General features: G+C 39.5%; 1 protein-coding gene across 10 annotated transcripts in view; it reads right to left on the bottom strand.

Moving 5' to 3' along the window:
• PTK2 (protein tyrosine kinase 2) overlaps positions 1-25,181 on the bottom strand; it is a 215,895-nt gene that overhangs the window by 21,088 nt on the left and 169,626 nt on the right. For 5 of the 10 annotated variants that reach the window (XM_009285068.1, XM_009285070.1, XM_009285073.1 and 2 more), the window contains 10 exons: positions 23,792-23,892; positions 22,390-22,505; positions 20,705-20,805; positions 19,342-19,431; positions 17,770-17,974; positions 10,680-10,791; positions 7,719-7,805; positions 6,373-6,510; positions 3,053-3,184; positions 1,869-1,901 (listed from right to left, as the gene is read on the bottom strand). In XM_009285068.1, the coding sequence (XP_009283343.1) occupies positions 1,869-1,901; positions 3,053-3,184; positions 6,373-6,510; positions 7,719-7,805; positions 10,680-10,791; positions 17,770-17,974; positions 19,342-19,431; positions 20,705-20,805; positions 22,390-22,505; positions 23,792-23,892 (1,115 nt within the window). The remainder of the gene's footprint in view (positions 1-1,868; positions 1,902-3,052; positions 3,185-6,372; positions 6,511-7,718; positions 7,806-10,679; positions 10,792-17,769; positions 17,975-19,341; positions 19,432-20,704; positions 20,806-22,389; positions 22,506-23,791; positions 23,893-25,181) is intronic. The other 5 variants (XM_009285071.1, XM_009285072.1, XM_009285075.1 and 2 more) reach the window with 1 other exon arrangement.

Genomic DNA, 25,181 nt, shown 5'->3' with positions numbered 1-25,181 from the left:
TACTAACAGAAACCCCACTGAGGATTTTTCTTCTCCTTGCAGTGTCTTACATTAAATGATTTGCAGTTACTCCCCTGTGAGTCCAATTCTCAATAGTAGAAGTGAGATAAACTGTAGGAGCCTGAAGACTGTGTAAATAAAGCAGCTTTTGAAAGTAGCCAGTTTTAACTGAGAACGCTACCCTGTTTAGCTACATAAGTTAAAAATTAAGATCTGGCTCTACTCTCTCTATTGTTCTCTGTGCTCAAAAGGAAAAATATTCTTCTGAAACCTGCCTCTAGCAGGCAAGGGAGAACCACGCTTCAGCAAAACAATTTTATCAAAATCTGAAGTTTAGTGCAGAAAGGAGTCTCAAAGCAAGTGAGAGACATAGCATCAATTTTGAAAAAATTAAGTTGCTTCTCCCCTCTAAATCACCTGGAGTGAAATTAGGGAAGGCCCTTCTCCCAAGAGAAGAAATGTCACTAGTCACTCACTAAAGGACATGGGGCAAGAAGTGTGTGCATGTAATATATGAATTATTTCTACACTGGACCTGTGTTTGGACTCTCGCGTATGAATTGCGGATATCCTTCAGGAGATCTGCAAGGCCTCCAAAAGTGACTCCCCACAGTGACTTTTCTAGCATCTTGATTTCTTCAGGGCTAAACCACATTCCTTTTCCAAGAAAGGCCCATCTATAAACTGAAGATTACTCTGACATACATCCTGCTATGGGTTCAAATACACCCTGTGGCTATCATTAGCTTGTTTAGCTTTTGACACAGTGTATAAATCTGTAACAGGCATTCAAGTATACACCCCAAAGTCTGTATAGTCAAAATGTTAGTGTGGGAAGAAAAAGAACTGAAGTCTCTTATGGATTCCAGTTCCTCATTTTGGCCATTTAAATTCATGCTTACTTCCACTCAAACTTTCGCTGCTTTTTGCCTTTTTAACCTTTTGAGGTTTTACATCAACCAAATCCAGCTCTGGCACAGCTGCAGAGCTGTATAGCTGCTCACAAGTTCATCAGTGCTAGTTCTCCTTTCAGTAGGGTGTTGCAATAAAAACTAACACATAATGAAAACACAGTAATTTCTTTCCAAACATATGCTAAGACTGTATTACAGATCAAAAGAAAAATCAGCAAGTCCCTCCTCAAGCAGCAATCTGGGGGACGGTAAACATTCTAATGGTCCAGAGGCTGAATCAAAACAGAATAAAAACCACTACAAATAATTATCATCTATTCTGCAGAAAAAGCCAGAAAGTTCAGAAAGGTCAGAAAGTTTTCTGCAGAAAGTTCCCACACAATCTACTGCCACCTGAAATCACAAAGCCTCATTCTCAGTAAGCATATTAATTCCTCAAAAAGTTCTTGACCATCTTGAAAGTTTTAACCAACAATGGGATCAATTTGACCTCCTGGGCTTGTGAAAGTCACAAGCAACTGGTGCCACTCAAGACTGGAAAAGCTAATGCCTAAATTAGGGAAGAAATTTTCCCTTCCCCTCCCTCTCTTCAGCTTGTAATGAATTGTACAAAGCAATCTGGGTACAGTGGTTTCTTTACGGTCGTCCAATGGCAAACCGCAAATTCCCAAGTGCACTTATAAGGAAACCAGCCAAAAGCAAGCTTCAACATCCTTTAATCAAAAGTAACATCTTAACTCTGGTGCAACCTGGATCTTGGCTAGAACATGTACTGGACATGGGGGCATCTATCAGTAGCTCTCAAGAGCTAGTAGAGATTTATCCTACCTTGGTTGTCTTCACAGCCATCAGCTGTTCTGAACAGTTCTGAATACCATACATTAACTAAACCCCTGAGAGACTAAGACAATTCAATTGGCAAGGAATAAGGTCTTGGTAACATTGTCTACGTACAAGATCTGTTCTCCATTCCCGCCCACTGGCTTCCTGTAGAATAAAGCATAAATTCTCATTTTAAAGGAACTCAATGTCCTGGCTTCAAGATCCCTAAAAGACTGTTTCAAGTTCTGTGAGACAATCACGACCAGCAACTTTGGTGTCTAAAATAAAAATAATTCATCTGTACAACTAAGATTTTCCTGGAGACCAGCTCCAGACAGTGCAGAGAACACTTACAGAAACCATAGACCATTATCATAATCTGCTTTAAACAGAGAATGTATTTATTCAAACTCACCTCCTGTAACAAACCTATGGCACCTGCATTTATACAGGCATGTTTTGTAACTACGTACAACATAGAAGGCTTCCAAACTGAAACACTCCTTGAAATACGCTTAATACCAAACATGCGACTGTTTGTCACAACCCATACCACACCACTGTAAATTATCCACCTGTCAAATGAGGCTCACATACCTATAGGCTCCCCAGCACGAGCCTATACAGAGTAATATGCTACTACCATCTTCTGCTGTACCTGTAGCCATCAGTCTCCAGTAGGAGAACTTTAACACAGAACTTGACTTTTGACAACTGGGAAGCCAGAGTTGAACTAAAAAACATACACCAGTGGCACTGACAAGAAGAAAACATGGAACTGCAGAGAAACAGCAACAGAAGATCCCATTACCAATGCATCTCTTCTTTCTCCTCCTGGTGATGTTCAGAGCTTTTTCCCCACCTCACAAAGTTCTCTCAAATTATTTCTTCCCACTAATGTGTCTCATTATTCCTCCAGTGCAAGACAGCTTACAACTCTTACTACAGTCAGGGTTGTTAGATGGCCGATGGTTATCACTTTTTTAGGGGTAGAGTACGCACAGATCTATCTCCTTAAGAACAAACAGGCAATCTCCAGATTGGCACAGAATTATACCCACAACTTCCCACATATAAATACTCAACTGGATAAAGTGAGACTGACTAAAAAGCCCAGCTGTTCGAGGTATTTATAATACAGGACTCACTCACTAGCTGAACACTTAATTTAAAAACTGTTTCCAAACCTACATTTTGGTAGCAACTCTTAAGTTCAGTAAATGCTCTCATTTTACAGCAGTGATCAGTTTTAGCAAGCTGCAATAAAAAAAGAAAGATCAGAATGAATTAAGAAGCACTATGAAATGAAGTATTACCAGGAATCGTTCCTCTTTTTCAAGCCAGCGCTGATCTTCTTCCATCTCTTGTTGTTGTCGTATCAATCTTTCCTCCATGAGATGTGTGGGTAGAACCTGGCCCATTCCTCGTATGTCCAAAGTGCCCGAATCCTACAAAACAGAGTAAGTTTATTCAGTCTCACAACTTAAAATTTGTATAAACAGCTGCAAGAACTTACAGATTATAAAAGAACAGATTTTTTTAAAGCCCAAATGCACAACAGCAGTCAAGCAGAGTTCCTTCAACTCCTTATAAACTGAAGCAGACCATCAGAAGAAACTGTTTCCAACTACAGACATTTTATCTGCCTTGCTCCTAATCACTGGAACCAAAAAGATTTGAAAAATTCTGGTCTGTTTTTCAGCAACGTTGTCACTTCATATATTGCACTTCATTTAAGTTGGACAACAAAAACGGATTTATTAATTCCTTTTTCTTGGCCTTGAGCAATAATGTAACTATCCGGTTGTTAAAAGCCACAAGATACATTTTTTACCCAAAACAAATATGCTTTTCAGTTTTAGCTGACACTTGCAAAGCATGTCACAAAAACATTTTTAATGATTTTTGAATAAGTTTTTATGCATGTCTTAAGCTTACAATACTGAATATAACATATCCCAATGCTGTCTGGAAATCATTAGCAAGTAGTGTATAAATTAGTATTCTTAAAGAAGCCAAGGGGAGTTTGGTAGCAAACTTCACTGAGATTGTTTTTAGGTAACCAACTTCCAAAGCTTTTGTGAAAACTTTGGCTGTAACTTATTATTACGAACACATGCGAAGCATTCGTATCCTTGTCTCTAAATTGGAGAGACATGGATTTGACAGATGGACCACTTGATGGATAAAGAATTGGCCAGATGGTCGCACTCAAAGAGTTGCAGTCAACAGCTCAATGTCCAAGTGGAGACCAGTGGTAAGTGGCGTTCCTCAGGGCTCGGTAGTGGGACTGGTGCTGTTTAACATCTTTGTTGGTGACATGGACAGTGGGATTGAGTGCACCCTCAGCAAGTTCGCTGATGACACCAAGCTGTGTGGTGCGGTTGACACACTGGAGGGAAGGGACCTTGACAGGTGGGCCTGTGCGAACCTCATGAAGTTCAACAAGGCCAAGTGCAAGGTCCTCCACATGGGTCAGGGCAATCCCAAGCACAAATATAGGCTGGGAGGAGAATGGATTGAGAGCAGCCCTGAGGAGAGGGACTTGGGGGTGTTGGTTGATGAGAAACTCAGTGTGACCCGGCAATGTGCGCTTGCAGCCCAGAAAGCCAACTGTATCCTGGGCTGCATCAAAAGAAGTGTGACCAGCAGGTCGAGGGAGGTGATTCTCTCCCTCTACTCCGCTCTGCTGAGACCACATCTGGAGTACTGCGTTCAGCTTTGGGGCCCCCAACATAAGAAGGACACGGACCTGTTGGAGCGAGTCCAGAGGAGGGCCATGAAGGCCATGAGAGGGCTGGAACACCTCTGCTGTGAAGACAGGCTGAGAGAGTTGGGGGTGTTCAGCCTGGAGAAGACAAGGCTCCGGGGAGACTTTATAGCAGCCTTCCAGTACCTGAAGGGGGCCTACAAGAAAGCTGGAGAGGGACTTTTTACAGGGCATGTAACTGATAACACAAGGGGTAATGGCTTTAAACTGAAAGAGGGTAGATTTAGATTAGATACAAGGAAGAAATTCTTCACTGTGAGGGTGGTGAGGCACTGGAACAGGTTGCCCAGAGAAGTTGTGGATGCCCCATCCCTGGAAGTGTTCGAGACCAGGTTGGATGGGGCTTTGAGCAACCTGGTCTAGTGGAAGGTGTCCCTGCCCACGGCAAGGGGGTTGGAACTAGATGATCTTTAAGGTCCCTTCCAACCCAAACCATTCTATGATTCTATATGCTTCCACCAACACTTTATTCAAGCACGACATAGTTAGACTAAGTTGTTTCTACAGTCAATAACCTACAGGGATGTTGAACTACTTGGCACTACAACCCTCAACTATATACACTGTTAACAACAACAGCACGGCAGCAAGACTGCCGTCTGACTGAGACTGAGACACCTATCTGCTCACCTGTATTTAACAAGTAAACCTCAGTTATCACTTAAATGTTTATCAGAGGCACAGGGAATAGAGCATTGGTTAGAGAGGAAATGGATGTAAGACAGAAGCTGCACGAAGTGAGTCTTTGTGGAAGGATAAAATGGAATGAAAAAAGTACAAAATATTGGAGGAGAACAGGAACAAAATGATGGAAGGTTAGAGGGGGAATTAATTTGATGTTCCTTGCAGCAGCTCTGTGCAATCATGACAGGTTGAAAAGCACCTAACAAGAATACAACTCAAGAACAGTTTTCATCAGATCACAGAATCATAGAATAGTTTGGGTTGGAAGGGACCTCTAAAGGTCATCTAGGCCAACCCCCCTGCCATGGGCAGGGACATCTTCAACTACATCAGGTTGCTCAGAGCCCCGTCCAACCTGACCTTGAATGCTTCCAGGGATGGGGCATCCACCACCTCTCTGGGCAACCTGGGCCAGTGTTTCACGACCCTCAGCATGAAAGATTTCTTTCTTATACCTAGTCTAAATCTACCCCCCTTCAGTTTAAAGCCATTCCCCCTTGTCCTGTCGCAACAGGCCCTGCTAAAAAGTCTGCCGCCCTCTTTTTAGAAGCCCCCTTTAAGTACTAATAGGCTGCATTAAGGTCTCCCCGGAGCCTTCTCTTCTCTAGGCTGAACAACCCCAACTCTCTCAGCCTTTCTTCATAGCAGAGGTGTTCCAGCCCCCTGATCATTTTTGTGACCCTCCTCTGGACCCGCTCCAACAGGTCTGTGTCCTTCTTATGCTGATCATAGATCAGTTCATTTTTTGTTCTGGATAAGTTACGGAGAAGCCTCAAATACTTTAGCTATGCTGGACATCTCCCACAAGAGGTACTTTTAAATGGTAATGATACTACAGTTTTTTACATGAATGTTCCCATCTCTTTTAACAGCACTAAGTTTCAGTAAAGCCTTCTTTTAACAAACACAAAATATTTGCTATCGCTCACTTAGTTAAGATAGTAAGTAGTAATAACTTCATCAAGAATTTGTGTAAAGAGTACACTTTATTCCCAACCTCACATAGGAGGATTTGTTTCAAAAATAACAGAATTCAGTCATTACTCCCATCCCACTGCGGTAAGGCAATTTAAAAAATACCAGAGAAACAATTTTCCTACAATAATCTCCAGATGTACCTAAATAATAAAAAAGTGTATTTACTGTACAGAGTGCAACAACAGATGTGTCAGTTCACGATACCTCCATGTTTGGTTGCCACACTGATATTTCCTGAGGTCGATGATTCCAGGAATCTGCTTGATCCAAGAGAGAAGCCTGCCCAGGATAAATGCTGCCTGCCATGGCTGGTATCCCATGAGAACCAGGGTAGCCAGACACCTTGGGGGGTGGGGAGAAAAAAGGAAAAAAGAGTTATATTAAGACCTATGCTTCCCCATAATTAATAGCTTCCCCCCTGCAAGGGAGCAAATATGAGAGCACAGAAATGACTAAATTCAAGCAGTCACTGAGAGGGAGGAGGAGGGGAAGCAACATCAGAAGAAGGAAGCCAAGCCAAAATATGACACAAACCCTTTTTTTTAAGTCTTTGAGGATGCGTATCATAACATAATTACTTTAGGATAACTATAACTATATATAAATATATAGAAATATAACTGTAACTTTTGAGGAGAACTATAACTATTTGAGGATGCTTATCAAAACAGCAGCATTAGAAAGTATGTTTTAACCTCTGCACCCAAGAAGATCAAAGTCCTCTGATGAACAAAAATAAACCTATTGATACATCTGTAAGAGCTACACATGCACAGCTCATATTCAAGTTAATAGGAGCCTGCACACATCACTCTACAGAGCCATATAAAAATGTACCCCCATAGTGTATGTTACAAACTTAAGTCTTGAGTGACAGCATGTAATTAGTGTGCTTAGCTGCGCAGCCTGAAAACTTCTCCACAGGAAAATGAGTCTGAAGTACTCATTAAAACAATGAAAACCTCCCCCTCTCCATGGAAAAAAAAAAAAGTCTCGACCGAGACTGCTGTATACGGCTGTAGCTTTGAACAAACCCAAGAATGCTTAAAGTACTTTCATGACAAACTTTTGTTTTAAATTTCTTCAGCACCATTAGGAAGAAAAGCAAAACCTGTGAGGATACGATGTGGTAGATCTAAAGGTGGCTATCAGCCAACAGAAAATAAAACTGTTTCAGAGAATCATCAGGGAGCAGAGTATCAATAAGCCCAAGGAAAGTCCACCAGTTAGTGCCATTTTATAAGGCAAGTAATTTTATAGCTTAGCACAAATGTTAACATGAATACTACATTCCTTCAATAAATACGAAAATGTCTGATGTGTTTCATTGTAGTTTTAGGAATCTGAGCACCATATCAGATATGGAAGCATTTGCCATCTGGAGTAAACCTACCAGGTTGAGTTCGGGGTTTGTTCTGATGTAAAACAAAAACCATTTAACAGAACAGAATGCAAATAACCTGCGTAAGAAGTGAATCAATCCCACCAGCTGCAACTGAGTTATAAACCCCACATTTGAAAAAATACATGCACAGTGTTAAATGTAATACCTGGTAATGATTTGGCTGTACCATATGCTGTGGACTTGGATAAAACCCTTCACTGGATCTCGGACTGGGGTAACCAGGCCTACTGGGCTGTAAATGTAAAGGAAGTTTTAGAGTCTTTAGAAACAGAAAACTATGATCAGAAAATTACTCTTAGGCGAGACAAACATTTACAGGTGGTGCACCACAAAAGCAAGCTAAAAAACCCCCCTGAAATAAATATTCTAAAACGACTAACATTTTTTTAAACAATTAAAATTAAGTTTTCCTCCATTGTTGCTTGGAAATGGAAGCAGCTGAATTGTGTGCTTGGTATGTCAATAAATAATGCTTGCTCTGTGAATTCTTTGTGCATATTTAATTGCTTGCACTAAATGACCTGCTCTGTGCTGTTTAACTCTAGAGAAGACATCAGCTAAGAACATAATTCTTAAATCAAGTTTCCATGTGCAAATATAGCACTGTTTCTAAGTTCACAATCGGCAGTACATAAAGTTTTCCTATTAATTTGTTGCTTTTGTGACTGTTCCCAAAAGTAAATCCTTTTGCTTCAGTCAGAACACAAATCAAACTGGTTTGTTTAGCATGAATATTTCCATGTGTTATTCTGAGGACTGAAGTTAGTTTTGATAATTAACGTCTGTGTAATTAATTGCCTCAACATGGAAGGTGCTTTTGATCATATTCTGAACTCCATGGTCGCTTCATTATCCATGCTTTGTTTTGCAACCCATTCCCAGCCAAGAAAAAACAAGACAGAACTAGCTCCTATCAGAAAGGACAGCTAAAGAACAGCTCTCAATAGTCTTTATCTGACTACCTTGCTTTACCCCTTCAGGAGAAGGGCAATACTTTACACGTAAACAAACGAGATGTATAATCACAGGAATACATGAGAAAAGTCACCAGAAATCCGGACAGTGCTACCACAAAAAACTGCATGAAAAGGAGCCTGGTTTTCTGCACACATTGAACAGATCATCCTTTTGCCAGAATAGGTATAGAAATTTCACACTACTCAAAGAAGTAATGTTGGAAAATGTTGCTCAGAACAACATACTTTTATCTTCCAAGCAGAAATGTCCTGTTATTTTGTTTGATATTAACCTCCAAAGGTATATTTGGGTTTTTATTTGATGAGGAACAGTGCTGCTGGGTGTTTCAGGAGGAGAAAAAATAACCCAAAAGGGAAAAAACCCCCAAACCTCATCATTCTGCAAATGAGCTCCTTCAGTCCTTCTGGCAGTTAAAGGTGACCACCACATTACTTTGAGATTGCAGAATCTTATCATCACTTTATGAAAAATGGGATTATCATTCTGTACCAGGATCTTTTTTTGTCTTACGTTTCTAACTGAAATCACCGTGAGATACAAGTAATCTCATAGTCCAAATTGTGATATCTGTGAATTATTTGAGAACGTGTAGAAGTTTAAGGCTATAAATAAAATGGAGTTTAAGCCCTATAAAGACCTGAAACTTGCATAATGAATTGTTGGAAGAAAAAAAATCAGTTGTCATCATTAGAAAACTAGGTGACAAGAGATACTTAAAACCCCGTATCTATGAAATTCAACTTGTTCAAATGTCATTAGTATGCACATCCATATTTTACACAAAAAGATTGTATAAAAAAACCTAACCAACAACTGCATCGCATATACAGTGAGGACATACTGTCCCCCTCAAAAAAGATATTCAGTGGTTGAATTAATTTCAATCTTAACACATCTTTTGTCAAGTGTTTCAGTTCATACATCACACCCAAAGCTCTAACGATGATAATTTCTAATACAGTGTAGCTCATATATTACATTAGTAAAAGGTATCTATTCTATTCGGATTAGCCCCAAAGCCTCAAGACTAAACAAATTCTTCAAAAATGGTTGTTAACAATTAAGTAGCATATTGTTCCAATTTATGCTGTTTATTTGCTTCTGTAACTTGGAACATTATCTGTTTATATATACACCAAATCCCGCTAGTTAATCTCAGATGACTAAACAGGTTGATGGATTGTTTGCTGTTTTTAACTCTGAAATGAAAGCAACAATTCCACTGCCCATATTTCTTGGTTGCCATAAAGCTATCAAAATGTAGAACCAAGCTCAGAAATCTATCAGGCAACAACCAGGGTATGGGGAAACTAAATAAAATAAAAATAAGTTGCCCTCCTATGACTGTTGGGGGATGCGTGCAGCAGAAGGTGCCACACGAGTACTGCTGAAATCATTATCAGCACCAGAGCTTGCGTATACAGCTACAGGAATTCATCACAAACTGATCAGAACGCAGATAATATTCCACATTACAGTGGTGATTGCACAAAATGGAATTCTTCAAAATACAGGCTCAATCCTTCAAAGCGCAAAATAACTCTGATGAGAAGCAGACAAGTTACTGAGAGAAGAGAGCGCTCAGCAACTGGTGAGGTTAGACTACCACAGCTGCAGAACACATCAGCGACATCCAAACAGGACAGACATGTAATGAAACAAAATTAAGTGTAAACTAAAACACATAAGGTCCTTGGAAGCAAACCCCTAATTTTTTTTTCAGAATAAGGAAAATGCAATGAATTGGTTTCTATCTTCTCACTGATGTGTTATAAATAAACTTCATGGTGGTCTGAAAGCTCACTACCTAACGTTTCATAGGAGTGCTAGAAGAAAGAAGAATAAAGAAAAGGCCAGGAAACAATTTTGTGGCAACTATGGTAGTCTTTTACAAGTTAAACAACAAGAAACAGAAAATCATTAGGGTGATATTACAGCATGGATCAGTTCTAATAACAGTTCAAGTAGAGCCAGGTCATTTCAGGCAAGTATTAGCAGATGATGACAAAATTGGCCAGAACGCCGTTGTTTGAACAAACCTGTCAAAGGAGGCTTTGAAGAAATAAATGGAATAAAAAGGGGGGTTTTGTTTGTTTTTTAAACACACATAATTTGCAGTCTTAGCTACCTTGGGAGGAGCTTCATCTGATCCTCCTGAGTCCCAGGATACTGTGACTTGTCGCCTGGATTCCATTCTCATTCGTTCTTCTTGCTGCAGCTTCTCTTCCTCCAGTATTGTACTAAGAAAAAGATATTGTATTTAAGTAAAACTCCAGTTCAATGTCTAACAAACGTCTCCTCAGAGCTCCCACATTTTTCAGACTAATGAATACTATTCGACAAAGTGATTGAGAACTGGAACACAAACTTCTTTTACTTATATTGGTTAGGTTTCTGAAAAATCAGTATCAGGCAGAAATATTTCTGTAGGATTACCAGCGTGCTTTTAACAACAGAAGCAGCAGCAAGTTTTTAGAAAGCTGCGGTTGATCTTGTACAAAAATTTTTTTGTTCTTTTGATGTGTAGTTACACAGAGAAATCCTCAAAGACAATAAATCAAGCACTTAATTGCATGAAAACTTATTTTTGACAAGAAAATATTCTACTGAACTGCTGCAAAGGTTCAAAACAAACTGTAAATATTCTTTACTGAAACTCAACAGAGCTTCAGATCACTGGGATTTTTTTTCTTTTTTAAACAAAGCAGTCAAACATTTTAAATACTATGTCTTCAGCTCTTACATTTTAGCCTAACCAGGAACACATTCAGCAAACAAATTTAGCGAAACAGAAATATCTGATAGTATTCACTCAGCTTCTAAACATTCAGGTCAAAAGGCTACATTTTCAACAAAGTACACGACAGTAGTAAAACTAGTTCGCTACTTACCACTGTTCTGACTATTAAAAAGACTGTTTGAAGTTCAACATGATACTGCTGCCCCCACAGCAGCCTCCTCCCAGTTCTGCTATGTGGATTATTAATGTTGGATATTTGCCATTTGAAAAATACTCAGAATGAAGCTTTGAAATAGGGAGCTGCAAATTCCTTGGAGCTGCACGCTACACGGATATTCTTGAGATGTGAGTAGGGCAGATTATTTACACATCGATATCCCCAGTATAAAGATAATCCTGCAAAGGAGCTATTCCTGCTTCTTTATCACTCAAGAGTTTCGAGAAACAAAGCTAGGTTCTGAGTTTATCATCTCCCGTTCAGCCTGCTAAATAACCACCCAGAATTACTCATGCAGGGGATGAGATCAACTACAGCAATCTATTCTAATCTTGGAACTTTACTGCTTATTTCAAGAATAAATTCCTGCTTGGATGGAGACGAGAACTCTGCTTTTCCTTACTCAGCCAAAAAAAAAATCTATGCCACTTCTAAAAAGCAGAGAAGTCATCTTGTCTCACTGCAGCTAAACCAAGTTTGTAAGTATTGCTGCAATTTCAATCCATCATTGCTGAAGTAACACAAGAACGTGGAACAAAACCAAAATCAGACAAGTTATTTGCAGAAGTCATCCTGATATAACTACCATGGAAACACGGCTACAGCCCAACAAAGGGAACTAAAAAGAGAAAATCTTTCTATTTTACCTCTCTCTTCCATCAGAATAAGGAAAATGAAATATTTCCTACTTGAACCCATGAAGAACTAGCAAAAAACCACCGCTTTAAAGCTAGGTCACACTTCAGATATTCAGCATGCATTTTTATGTAGCACAAGAAATCAGCCAACATGCATCCATAGCCGCGAACCGTGATTATGGTCTTTCAAGAAATACCTCAAGATTTAAAAAAAACCACAACAAAACAACACAAGAAAAATCCACCCAGACACTGCATAAACAAAATACAGATTTTTAACAAAGCCGTTGATACAGCAGTTGCTCTAATCTGAGCAAAAGAATGGAACAGGAGTTGGCTAAAAGCAACTCACTAAATTTAGAGATGGCTTATTGACAATTTGGGGCCATGGGTATAATTTGTCACAGCCCAGTCCTGTTTTTCCATCAAAAGGAATGAAACACCAAAACCCATCTGCCTTGCTATCAAAGCCATTTTATCTGTGGTGTCACTGTACTCAATACAATACCATTAACTTCAATCATATTGCTGGAAATGACAAATTTCTACTGAAATGACTTGTTTTTCATAACATAGGCTCAGCTTTTTGCCTTACAACTCTAATTCATCCACCCTGCTCTTTCGTCGCCTGTGTCATCAGGAGGTCCTTTCCCCAGCAACCCAGTAAGTAGCCTGGTCAAAGGGCTGATCAGATGCAGCAGGATTTGTACTTGGATGCCCTTGAGTACTGCTGACAAGAATATAAAATAGAAATGCCTCAGAGAAGCATTACTCGAAAAAGCACAAAGAATATAAATGACTCACAGAAACGTCTTTGTTTTTACAAAGGGAAGACCAATCCATAGACAGAGGAAAAGCGTGCCAAGAGATATTTTTGACCTTTTCTCAGTGCAGCTGCTTAAGTACTTTGAACAGTTTATTAGAATTTGCAGAAGGTCAGGAAAGTCAGATCTAGGCATATTTTCCCAAACTGCACATATTTTTAGCAGAAAAGAGGAGCAAGCAGAGAAGTATTTCTATTCATATGATTTCCCTAGCAAATCTTGAGGTAGTACAAACAAACTTAACTCATCTTCTTGGCTAGGTTAAGTCTGATGAAAAATCTCAACTATTAAATGTTGGCATAATTGATAAACTTATTTAATTTACAAAGAATCTTTTTCCGAAATTGGCCTGTGACATTCAAAAGGAAACTTTTACTGGGAGCTTCAGTGTAGGATTATCTGCAATACTAAAATGTATCTTCACATTTCAAAAGGCACAGCAATACCAGCGTTTGCTGCTATGGTGGTGCGGGAACCAACAGTAAGTGCTGACCCTGAACAAGAAGCTTCTTTTTTTCCCCTCTCTGCGGTCTCTGGCCATCAGAAATGCAAAGCTGGATGCAGATGAACAATTTTCCCATACTGCCCTAATTTAAAAGCACTTTCATATAGAGATTATTCCTAATGGTCACTGTCAAAGAGCAAAAGGCTAACAAAGCATTTTGCAACCTCCATCATGTATCTCAGGTATGTGCCAAAATATTTTTTTGGCAGGATGCCATGAAAGGAGAGGACTCAAACTACCCTCGCTCTTACCAGTTTTGTTTCTTCTATTTACAAGCAACATCCCAATACCCACATCAAATGCAGACACAAGAAGGCTCAAGTCCAGTTCTCATCAGTTAATTCTCTTACTGTTGTAATAAAAACAGACTTCAAAAGCATGAGTAAGTCTTTTCTTTCTTTCTTTCTTTCTCTCTCTTTCTTTCTCTCTTTCTCTCTCTCTCTCTCTCTCTTTCTTTCTTTCTTCATTCTTTTTAGAGCTGTATTTAATATGTGACCTGCAGCGCTGGGATGCTAGTGGGGTCATCCACTCTGTTAAAACCTGTGCTGCTTCATCAGTGACCAACAGAGGGCCAGACTCGCACTCTTACCGCAGCAGTGATACAACTGCTCTTTATTTTGCTATTTTTAGTAGAGACAAAGCGTTAGCAATAGGTACTTTATATGAAGTTAATTCAATGATGCAATGAAAATGTCATGCAATTACATTAGTTTGAAAGCTCAAAATTAAAATCCAACTTAACCTCCAATGCAAAACCCCCCAGTTTTAATGGAATTACCAACCAAAGGGACACTCAAGGCACCACAACTCACAAGCACAAATCCTGGGAGCTGACTTATAAGAAAGCCTGTGAGTATACTGGTGCTACGTTAGCAATACACACCTGCAGCATATTGAACGTAAGTATAAACTAAATAATACAAGCATGTATGAGTCTATGGTTATAGTGAGTGTACAAATATAGTATAGTAAGTGTACAGTTCCATTAAGTGGCTAGGAGTCATTCTGAGGAGAAATGCTGAGAAAGTGATATTGCATGATTTGGGTACAATAAACATTTTGCAAAGGGCCTCATATTATTTACTATGTAGTGCAAGACTGAAAATCTCTTCTACACAAAATCAGCAAGGCAACACATGCTTCCTGATTAAATACCAGATTCTAATTCTGGCCCAGTCAGTGACAGAATCGCAGGAGTAGCAGGGTAGCACCTCACTTTCCTGACTTACCACCCCCCAAAACTGAAAAAGGGACCTAGGATGCAAGGAGGAATTAAATTTGGAAATCCACAATCCCTCCATTTGTTTCTGTGTTTGCTGTGAAGACTAACTCATCCCTATCCACCAGATAGCCAGATCAAATGTTATAAAATATCAAGCCTTATTACTACCCTAATAACTCTATATAAATTCCACAGAAATCAGCATCTTTGCGTTGCACAAGCAGCTGAAAATAAAGTTTGTGCAAAGCAGATGTTACTATGAAATGGGAAAAGCATCAAATAACAGAGAACACATGAAATGCTTATGCTCCCATCAGTGCTATTTCAGATGCAGAAAAGAGTTTTTTTCCCAAAGCCATGGACTTTTTCTCATTAAAAGAGAGAGGAATGTTGCGGTGCTGTATCATTGGCTTCAAGCAAACAACTAGTCTGCTCCCAGCTTGAAAAGACTACCCTGGATAGGATCCAGAACGAGCAGCAGCAACACCACACAGAAAAGGCCACCAGGGAGATGGCTTGTTTTTGCAAGTTCATGGGAATTTGAGTTTTGAAACACAATCTTTCCTAGCTGCCTAAGATCGCCTCATCATAAGGGAATTGGCAACCTCTCCAACAAGAGGCTGACTCTGTCTGTGAGCCACACAAAGAAGCCCTAAGGACGACTGTGCTGCCTAACTTCCAGGAGATAAAGGTCACCAGTTTGGAGAAAACTCTCTGCTTTGGTGAGAAGAGAGTAAAAACTGGATTTTAGGGTTGCTGCGGCCCCAGGAGAGAGCTTGTCCTCTAAACAATGCTTCAAATCTCCTAGCATGACTAGAGGAGCAAAAAACCACCCCCCTCGGTGCATTTTTCATCTAGAATCAGAGAATCATTTAGGTTGGAAGGGACTCCTGGAGGTCTTGAGTCCAATCTCCTGGTAAAGCTGGGCTCCATGCACAGCGAGGTCAGGTTGCTCGGAGCCTTTTCCAGTTAATGTTTGAAAGTCTCCCAGCATGGAAATTCCAGAGCCTTTCTGGGGGACCTGTTTCAGAGCTTACCCACGCGTACTCGGAAACATTTTGATTTGTAACTAATGAGAATTTGCCTTGCTGCATGTCATGAGTGTTGGTTCTCGCCCTTTGGCTGTGCATTTCTGAGGAGATCCAGGCTCTTGGGCACTGGTCTATCCTGTTTGTCTGGCAATACCATTCCATGTCTTTCACTTTTCCCCCCCTCTCCCCCTCCAGACTCATGCCATTGTAAGTGTTGCTGCCGTCACTCTCTCTCTGACTACAGCCTACATTTATTTCACCCCCCAACACAATTACTTTTACTCTGGATTTACTCATCCTCTCCCCTTGCTGGTGAGATACTCTCCCTGCCTGGGTTTACACACCATAGCCATCTTCCTAGTCACATTTTTTTAGGGCTTCATTCTCCTCTGTGCCAGTCAGCTGTAAGTTATCAGTACAATCTGACTGGAAATTTAAAAGAATCCTATTCTTCCAGAGCCAAAAAAAAGAAAAAGCAAGTGAACTGCCAATTTCCACCTATTACCCAAATCACGCAACCGTGTCATATCTTTTCCTTGCAATCCCTACCAAGCTTTACCATTCCTTCCTTTGCAGTTAACTCCACACAGTCCACAGCATAAGTTTTTTGTGAAAAGGGCTACGTCTTCCTCTGGCTATGTAAATTATTAGTCTACACAGGAGCTCCCAGAGTAACAGATGGTGGAACCGTATGACATTTTAAGAAGTAGGAAAAAACTTAAAGGTAGCTAAGTTATCCATACAGCAACTCTGAAACAGCATCATAATTGTCCCTTTTTTTAACCACCTATGAATTATCTTGAACCATGAACATCCAGTGACAGCACAAAATGATATTATGAAAACAAAACATGCCACAAAGCACAACTTTGAAACAAGACGTAAGATAAAACTGAAGAATTTGGCAATGAATTACAACAAATCCAAGAGTGGATTTACAGTGTACAATCATAGAACCATAGAACAGTTTGGGTTGGAAGGGACCTTTAAAGGTCACCTAGTCCAACCCCACAGCCGTGGGCAGGGACATCTTCAACTACATCAGGTTGCTCAGAGCCCTGTCCAACCTGACCTGGAATGTTTCCAGGGATGAGGCATCTACCACCTCTCTGGGCAACCCGTGCCAGTGTTTCACCACCCTTCCTTATATCTAGTCTAAATCTACCCCCCTTCAGTTTAAAGCCATTCCCCCTTGTCCTGTCGCAACAGGCCCTGCTAAAAAGTTTGCTGCCAATACCTACATATTATTTGAAGCTTATATTGACTTAGGCAAAATAGATACCGAGCACTCAAAAAACCTAAAGGTGGTCACAAGTATCAAATTTGTCTATACAACATCTCAGTGATGTTTCAAAGTTTAAATATCCCTCCCATTTTGTGGCTGGTGAAATGGACATATGGACACTGGAATAAATTATTGCAGAATAAACTAGGGTGTGAATTTAGACTCGTCTCAAAAGCGTGTGCTCACATTTATTCCAAGATAAACATAAGGTAGTCTATATCCTGGTTTACAAAGGACAAAGGCATTTCTAGTTAATGACGCTGCATTTATTGCAGGCTCCGCAGTTGCACAGACGCAGCTGCCACAGGGCAACTAGTGTGCTGCTTATGTTATGAAAATAACTTTCAACAGCACTCACCTGATGGGTCATTTATTTAGGAAAGATACATTTCTACCCCCAAACTGTACACTGCATGTTTGATTAAGTAATCACTCGAAATTCTTTCTACCCCCCTCCCCAAGGATTGTAGCATATATAGCTAAAATTATAAACAAATTGCTAGTAAAATCTGGAGGTTTTCTTGGGAGAGAAAGGTGAGTCATATTTCCAGTTATTTGAATTTATTGCCTAGTCTAATTTTCTCCAACAGATAAGGTCCAGATTTCCAAAACAGTACCAACAACCTGGCCTTCTGAAGATAAAACTTAACAGCCTATGTCTTGCATTTTCCATGGAAAGAAAATACTGTAACAGAAGATACAGTGAAAATAAGTATTTCTGAACAAGGAAATGACCTTTCAGAAGTATAACCCTACCTGAGTTGTGCTTTAAGTTCAGTAAACCTGGGTCGTCTACTAGGGTCGTATGCCCAGCACTTGGTCATAAGGCTGTAGAGGGTAGGAGGGCAGTTTGGAGGCATTGGGAGCCGCTCACCGTTCTCAATTCGCCCAATCACATCATTGTTCTTCACTCCCTGGAAGGGCTTTACCCCATGCATTAGGATCTCCCACATACACACACCTAAGAAACACACACAAAAAAATTTTCCCCAGTGTCAGCAAACAACAAAACCTGTTAAAAAAGTAACAAACCCCAATTTTGTACAGCCAAACACAATTTCTTCTGAGAACGCAATTTCTTCTGAAATGTATAGCTTGGGAATCAGTTTTGACTTACCGGCTGGCAGCAGAGAGGAGTGATGTGCAGTAGGATTACGCACGCAGTATCAACCTGAATTATTTATGAGGAAGCATGACCCACAGCTGGCTCACGGCAGCCTGGCTTCACGTTTGGCTACCTTTTACCTATTATAAATCAGAATGGTTGCTCATATTCAAATCTACTTTATTATGAGGTAGAATGAGCTGTGTTTGCTTTTCCCTTTGACTAGTTCCAACTGGCTTGTTTCGACATGTAGAGCGCATTTTCACTTTGAGGGTGTTTTAACACTGGCATTGATCCAAATTTTTTGTGCTGAAACTATGTAATAAAACAGTTTCTGTTGAAACTATGTTAAAAGCAGAAAGGGAAAAATGGTCTGTCAGTTTAGGATTGGCCAGAATGTTCCATAGACTTCATTTTTCTAACTCTGACTGTACTACAGTTTTCTTCAAACTATTATAAACCTGCTAAAATTCACATACCCTTCACTTAAAAACATTCAAATTTTATTTTGTAAAGAGGGTGAACCCTTACTTGTCTGTCCTGCTCTTATTTCAAGTCTCAGCATCTTTGCTCCTTTACACAGCCTATCTTTGTTCCGTCTGTCCAGACCTGCTGTTTGAACCAGTTTGAGCACAGGTGATCAGATTCACATAAAAACTTGCATATTTAGGAAAAAAGATCAAGGCTTCAGGATATTCCCATTTACCCTTATTTTTACTCAGCTTCTGGTCATATTTTGTAAGCTAGCAGGAGCTATGAAAGACAAAGTAAGTGGGAATTTAGCATTAAAGATCTGGAAGCAGGACATCATGTAGGCTGATCTATGCATTAAGCAAGGAAGCAGGCATATCACCATAGAAGAAAAGTGAAAATATAAAATAGAAACAGAAAATAACGGTATAACAAAAAGAAATCAGAGGGAAAAACAACAGTAAAAAAAAAAATCATCTCCGTTATGATTATAACCTAATTTCCTTGTACCTTCACTTCTGTCAGCTTCTTACTAGAGGCGAAAAGGCATATGAAACTTTAGGCTTACTGAGTAGAAAAAGGAAACAAAAATACAGAGATGGAAAATGTGCTGGAAGAAAATGTATTTTCAGAAAGTACAGTAAAAAACAGTGCCAAATATCTGGAAAATATTCATTGACAGTAGTTAAAATGAAACATCGAACTTCTCCGACAGAACACTTAAGAAACCCCACCATTTGGTATTCACTTACCAAACATCCACACATCGCTAGCTGAGGTAAACCGTCGGAAGTTGATTGACTCTGGAGCCATCCATTTGATAGGTAATTTTCCTTTGGAAGCTACAGGGAAGGCAAGAAAAGGCAGGCTTTTATTCCTACTACTGAGCTCAAACACAGCTTTTGTTCTCAGTGAAATAATTCATAGGCAAAACCCATCTCCAGTGAAGCACTTCAACTATCAAATTTTGTACAAGGGATTTCTGCACTGTCTGACCAGTTCTGCTGGTAGTCCTCTATCTAGAGAGAAGAGCAGCACTTTGCCCAAATATTCAGACTGATTGAGCTCCTTTAAGTTTTAAGTTAATTCTTATTTCAAGATGCAGCTATTGCAGTTAAGGAGGTGCTGGCACCGAATCTGAAACTGTCACAAAACCTCAGCAAGGGAGTAGGTGTTTTTAAATGATTCATAAAAAAAAGGGTAGGTTGTTTGGCCTTACATAAAACAGGAAGAAGAACCAACAAAACCCAAAATAATCCCCCAAACCTCCCAGTAAAGCCCCCAACAACAAACCCCAAAAGCACAACAAGAAATGATCACGTCAAAAGTATTCCCTTTCTCCTCTCAGCAATTAAAACAACGGCATGTAGCTCACAGTGATACGAGACAAATGAAACGAGGAAACATAATGGAGTGTAAGGGGACAGATAAAGGATATGTTAAAATATATGACTGGAACTAGAAATACATTGAAGATTAGATTTATGAATACATGGTTTCATAATATACACCAGATTTAAAATGCTACTGTTTGGTACCCTACATGTAATCTCTATTCTCCTGCTGTATTTCCCACCTATCAGGCACTGCAGGACATCTCACAGCTGCTGAAGCCACTTAAGGTCAGTATTCCATCCAAAATGGGGGGAAAAGTAGGCTTCCAAGACTTTTTTGCACTGAACCTCCACAGTCCAGTGGCATCTGAAGTATGCAGCATACAATGACAGAACAAAGTCAAAATTTATCTGTAGGTAACCTTGAACTCATTGTAGGCTACCTATATTATGCCATGAATATGAATATTATCTCAAAAAGCCTCAAATGTAGATAATCTTCTAAAAATAGTGAAGAAAGCATTATAAGCCTGTCCTAAAAAGCAGAATTTTACCTACACGTGAATTTCCTACTTTTTGCAACTTAAATCAGACTTCTTCTTTGTAAGTGTACATACAGGAATTTACCGCCATCAATTATATTGTTGAATAGCTTGCCTTTTTGTACAAATACAACAGCTGGACCAAGAAAATCTGGTTAATTCCTTTTGACAACAAACTCAGTACTGTGAGAAGCAACTGTGTTCTAACTGGCCTGCAAGGATCCAGAGTGTCAACTTACCTTTATAGTAAGTACTGTCTTCCATGTATCGGGATAAACCGAAGTCACCTAATTTCACGCAGTCAGTGGCAGATACCAGCACATTTCTAGCAGCAATATCCCTGCCAAACAGAGGAGACATTATTTGTAGTCATTTTAAAAATTAAAGTGGTGAAATATAATTTGAAAAAAATTATTAAAACCCATAAGTATCAAATGCCTTTGAGAGGACTGAATTATTTTTCCAGTCATGGTTTGGGTGTGCATGTACAGAAAAAGACGACTACGTTTTGTCTACTGATTCTGAGAAGCTTGCAGAAATGCTGAGTACGTTTGATCCTTATGAGTAATAGCTGTCATCCAAAAGTATAACCATCAATGTCAACATCAGAAGAGAAAGTTTTATTCTTCATCTTTTTAAACATCACAGGCTAACAATTTTTGGCAATTAGAATTGATGGAAAGAAGAAAATCTGCCTCCTGACTCTGCAAAGGTAAGGAATTGGTTTAAGATCTCAGTCCTGTAAGAGGCTTCCTGATAAGGTGCTCAGTTTTTAGTGATGCCACAGGGATTATGAAAAGACTTGGGCATTTTTCTCTTGCAGTTTCCCAGGTGAAACCCCAGGTGAAACAACCCTCCTAATGTGTCTGCTGATTCTGGATTTCGACAGGCTTGACTAAGTATTGACAGATTTAGCTTTGAGCAGTGAAGTAAGTACAGCAAACCGAGCGGTGCTACTTTCTCCCATTTCACTACAGTATGAATAAATCGTGTTTCGAAATTTTATTGCTAGAGTTAAAAATAAACAGCTACTTGGCCAAAATTCAAGTAGCTGTAACAATCATAAGGGTCTGTTATTTACATTTTTATATACATATCTATATACACACACATACCAAATACTTACATATACATGTGTTTGTATGTACAATATATACAACACATATATAGAATTTGAAAATAAGTATTTAAACACAAATAAAATGCTCAAGTTCAAAATGAAATGGTACATTTTCATTTTCACAACATTGACAAGTGCTGTGAACTTTTAACTGCATACAGTAAGAGGCTAAAGCCAGTCTCTTCTCCCTGGAAAGCTCATGTTCAAATTCAAGGAAATGAAATTCAAAACACACCTAAAAGGAAATTTAGGTTCACTTTCTGGTTAAGGCAGTACTTGTATTTTATAAATATTTTGTTTTCCCTGTTCTTTACTTAAGAAGCCGGCTGCCCCTTGTTTTGCTTTTCTGTATTTGGAAGATTACAGCTTTAAAAAATATTGTAACCACAAAGCAACAACTCAGCTGGAATCTATTCTGATTAAAATCTGGCACTATCTCCGAGTCAATCTCGGAGTGAGCCAGCAGGTGTCACTCTTGAAAAGGGTGTAATTTTGGTGGCAGCATCTGAAAAAATGACATACTAATACGGAGACGGACATAAAACAGGTAAGTGGATTTTAGGAGTTTCAAAGTATTGCTGCTATGCATTCATCGTAAGTCAAGAAAAAGAAACACAAAAGGAAGGCTTCAAAGAATCCAACTATGTGTTGTAAGCGTTTTGTCTTCACTTGAGCAAGTGTATCTAATAGCCAGAATACTGCCAGTCAAAAATCTGGTAAATTAGGACACCTTGTATTCCCTAAAATTTCAAGTAGTTACATATAAAAATACACACGTACACATATATATGTATAAAATCTTACCTATGTACAAATCTTTTGCTCTCTAAGTAGGCAAGTGCTGTGCTAAGCTGGTAAGCGTAGAGTATCAGAGAGGCCAGATCCAAGCTGTATTTTCTTACTTGCAAAAAAGATCTCAACTTTTCGCACGAAGAAGTAAAAAAAAGGAAAGAAGTTAGGACAAAAAAACCCCAACAAATGTGAACAAGGCATATCTCAAATTGTAAAGTTTACATGAGAATCAATGGGCATGCTTTCCCCTTAAGACTGGATGAGAAAAGAAAATCACTTGCCATGAAGAAATTTGACTCTGGGTTAAATTCAAGCAGTTTTTTCTACAGGAAAACTTAGCCAAACAAACAAACAAACAAACTGTGCATTGCTTTCAGGCTCCTTTTGAAGACTGAGAGCATACGCTGCTGCTGTTCCAGAGGAAAAGCGCTCCTGGACTTTTTACGCATTCTTCCCTTGAGAACTGCACACGTTTTTGGCCTAAGTAATCTCAGAACAAAACAGTACATGGCCAATCCCAACACCGATTAGATCAGTATTGTTTTGGAAGCATTAATTTTAATCTATGTGTGCTAAAACAACTGGATTTAGCTCAGAGTAGCCAGTATTGATGCAGAATTTTTATAAGCTATATTCCTAGTATAAAGCAGTTAGGACCTAAAGGAAGGTGGCACTAGATTCTCCTTATAAGTTAAAACAAGACTTGGAAAAGTGATCTGGGCACTGGAAAGGAAATCTGTCCTTTTTTGACAGAAAATTACTTCTCCACTATAGGTTTTTCTGCCTTTTTTTTTTTCTTGGACAACATATTGCAGTTTGATAGTTACAATGACTGTCTTACAATGCAGTATGAAATATCACTTCAGCTCACATTTTCAGAAACACGTAGCTTGAAGAAAACAAATCGATTATAAAAACTGAGATCTAGTTTTGTTTAAACCATTCATCTAAAAGACATAATAATGAGGAAAGTCATCTTATCTAGGGTCTCTGCTGCAGAGACTGTACAGAAAAAAACCCTAAGAAATTCAGCGTTCCAAGGGAAAACGCAGAAGAATAAAAGATGTACCATATAATTTCACTTCTAGAAGGTATGTTTGCAAATGCTGTTTAAATGATATTGCATTATCATCATCTTGACACAGGTCATGCTCTCACTCTGGAACAACAATTGAAGTTCTCTGAAAACTATGACTAAATCATTTTGGTATGAGCTGATGCAGTTCTCTCAGTGGAGGAGTTAGGTCAAATTCTGCCACTCCTGTTTCTGAGTCCATAATTCTACAAACAAGTATGATATAACGTTTGAGGAGAGTGCCTTTGCGTTAGTACCGAGAAGTGATTTTCTCAGTCTTTTGTAAAGGTATCTGTGAGCTAAGAGAGAAGACCAAAGTTGCATGAGGATTTTTCATACCTCTCCAAGTGTACAGAGTTCCATGATTATCCAAACTGGGTTTTCTGTAATAACTCCAATGAGCTTCACAATGTGAGGATGATCAAACTGACGCATTGTTACTAAAAGGAAAAGAAACAAGTTGGTGTGTTACATAAAACCTTTTTTTTAAATAAAAATAAAAGAGTCGGTTAAAAAGCATTTACTCTATGACCAGAAAATATAATCGCAGTCCTGCAGGACTTGAAACAACTGCTTGCAAGCAATAATGTCCGGTCATTTAATGTTCGGTGGGCAGTAAGAAACACTGCTTGCTTTAGTGGTACTATTCTCCACTCACAAAAAGTGAACTGTTATGGAAGGTGCAAGTCAAGTCAAGCTCTCTGGCTCTTCTGCCCTGGCTGAGCATAACGTAAGTTAATATAATGACCTATCGGTCCAGTGCACGACCAATTAACCTGTGCCTTTCTGCTGGAAGAGGAGGAAGAAAAAAACAGTACATGTAATTCAATGTCTGGAAAAAATGTGTGTCAGTTTATGACATAGACAAAAAACTCATTTAATGATTACATTCACATCTCATTTTATTTTCCATGGACTTAATTAACTTTTCAGTCTCAGCAGTGCATTCACAATATATTTTATGCAGTAAGACATACAAATCATAGAATGGCTTGGGTTGGAAAGGACCTTAAAGATCATCTAGTTCCAACCCCCTGCCATGGGCAGGGACACCTTCTACTAGACCAGCTCGCTCAAAGCCCCGTCCAACCTGGCCTTAAACACTTCCAGGGATGGGGCATCCACAACTTCTCTGGGCAACCTGTTCCAGTGCCTCACCATCATCATAGTGAAGAATTTCTTCCTAATATCTAACCTAAATCTACCCTATTTCAGTTTAAAACTTTAGCCCTCATCCTATCACTACACTCCCTGATAACGAGTCCCTCCTCATCTTTCCTGCAGGCCCCCTTTAAGTACTGGAAGGTGGCTAAAAGGTCTCCCCGGTGCCCTCTTCTCCAGGCTGAACAACCCCAACTCTCTCAGCCTGTCCTCATAGGGGAGGTGCTCCAGCCCCCGATCAGATCATCTTCATGGCCCTCCTCTCGACCTGCTCTTTCTTATGCTGGGGGCCCCAGAGCTGAACACAGTACTCCAGGTGGGGTCTCACGAGAGCCAAGTAGAGAGGGAGAATCACCTCAGGCGACTGTCAGTCTCTTTTCCCAGGTAACAAGTGATAGGATGAGAGTAAACGGCCTCAAGTTGCGCCAGGGGAGGTTTAGACTGGACATTAGGAAAAATTTTTCACCGAAAGGGTTGTCAAGCATTGGAACAGGCTGCCCAAGGAAGTGGTTGTCAGCATCCCTAGACGTATTTGAAAGATGTGTAGACGTGGTGCTTAGGGACATGG

The sequence above is a fragment of the Aptenodytes forsteri genome, unplaced genomic scaffold (assembly GCF_000699145.1).
Source record: "Aptenodytes forsteri isolate BGI_AS27 unplaced genomic scaffold, ASM69914v1 Scaffold182, whole genome shotgun sequence".
In the NCBI taxonomy this organism is placed as follows: Eukaryota; Metazoa; Chordata; class Aves; order Sphenisciformes; family Spheniscidae; genus Aptenodytes; species Aptenodytes forsteri.
This window is presented reverse-complemented; position numbering and strand designations above follow the sequence as displayed.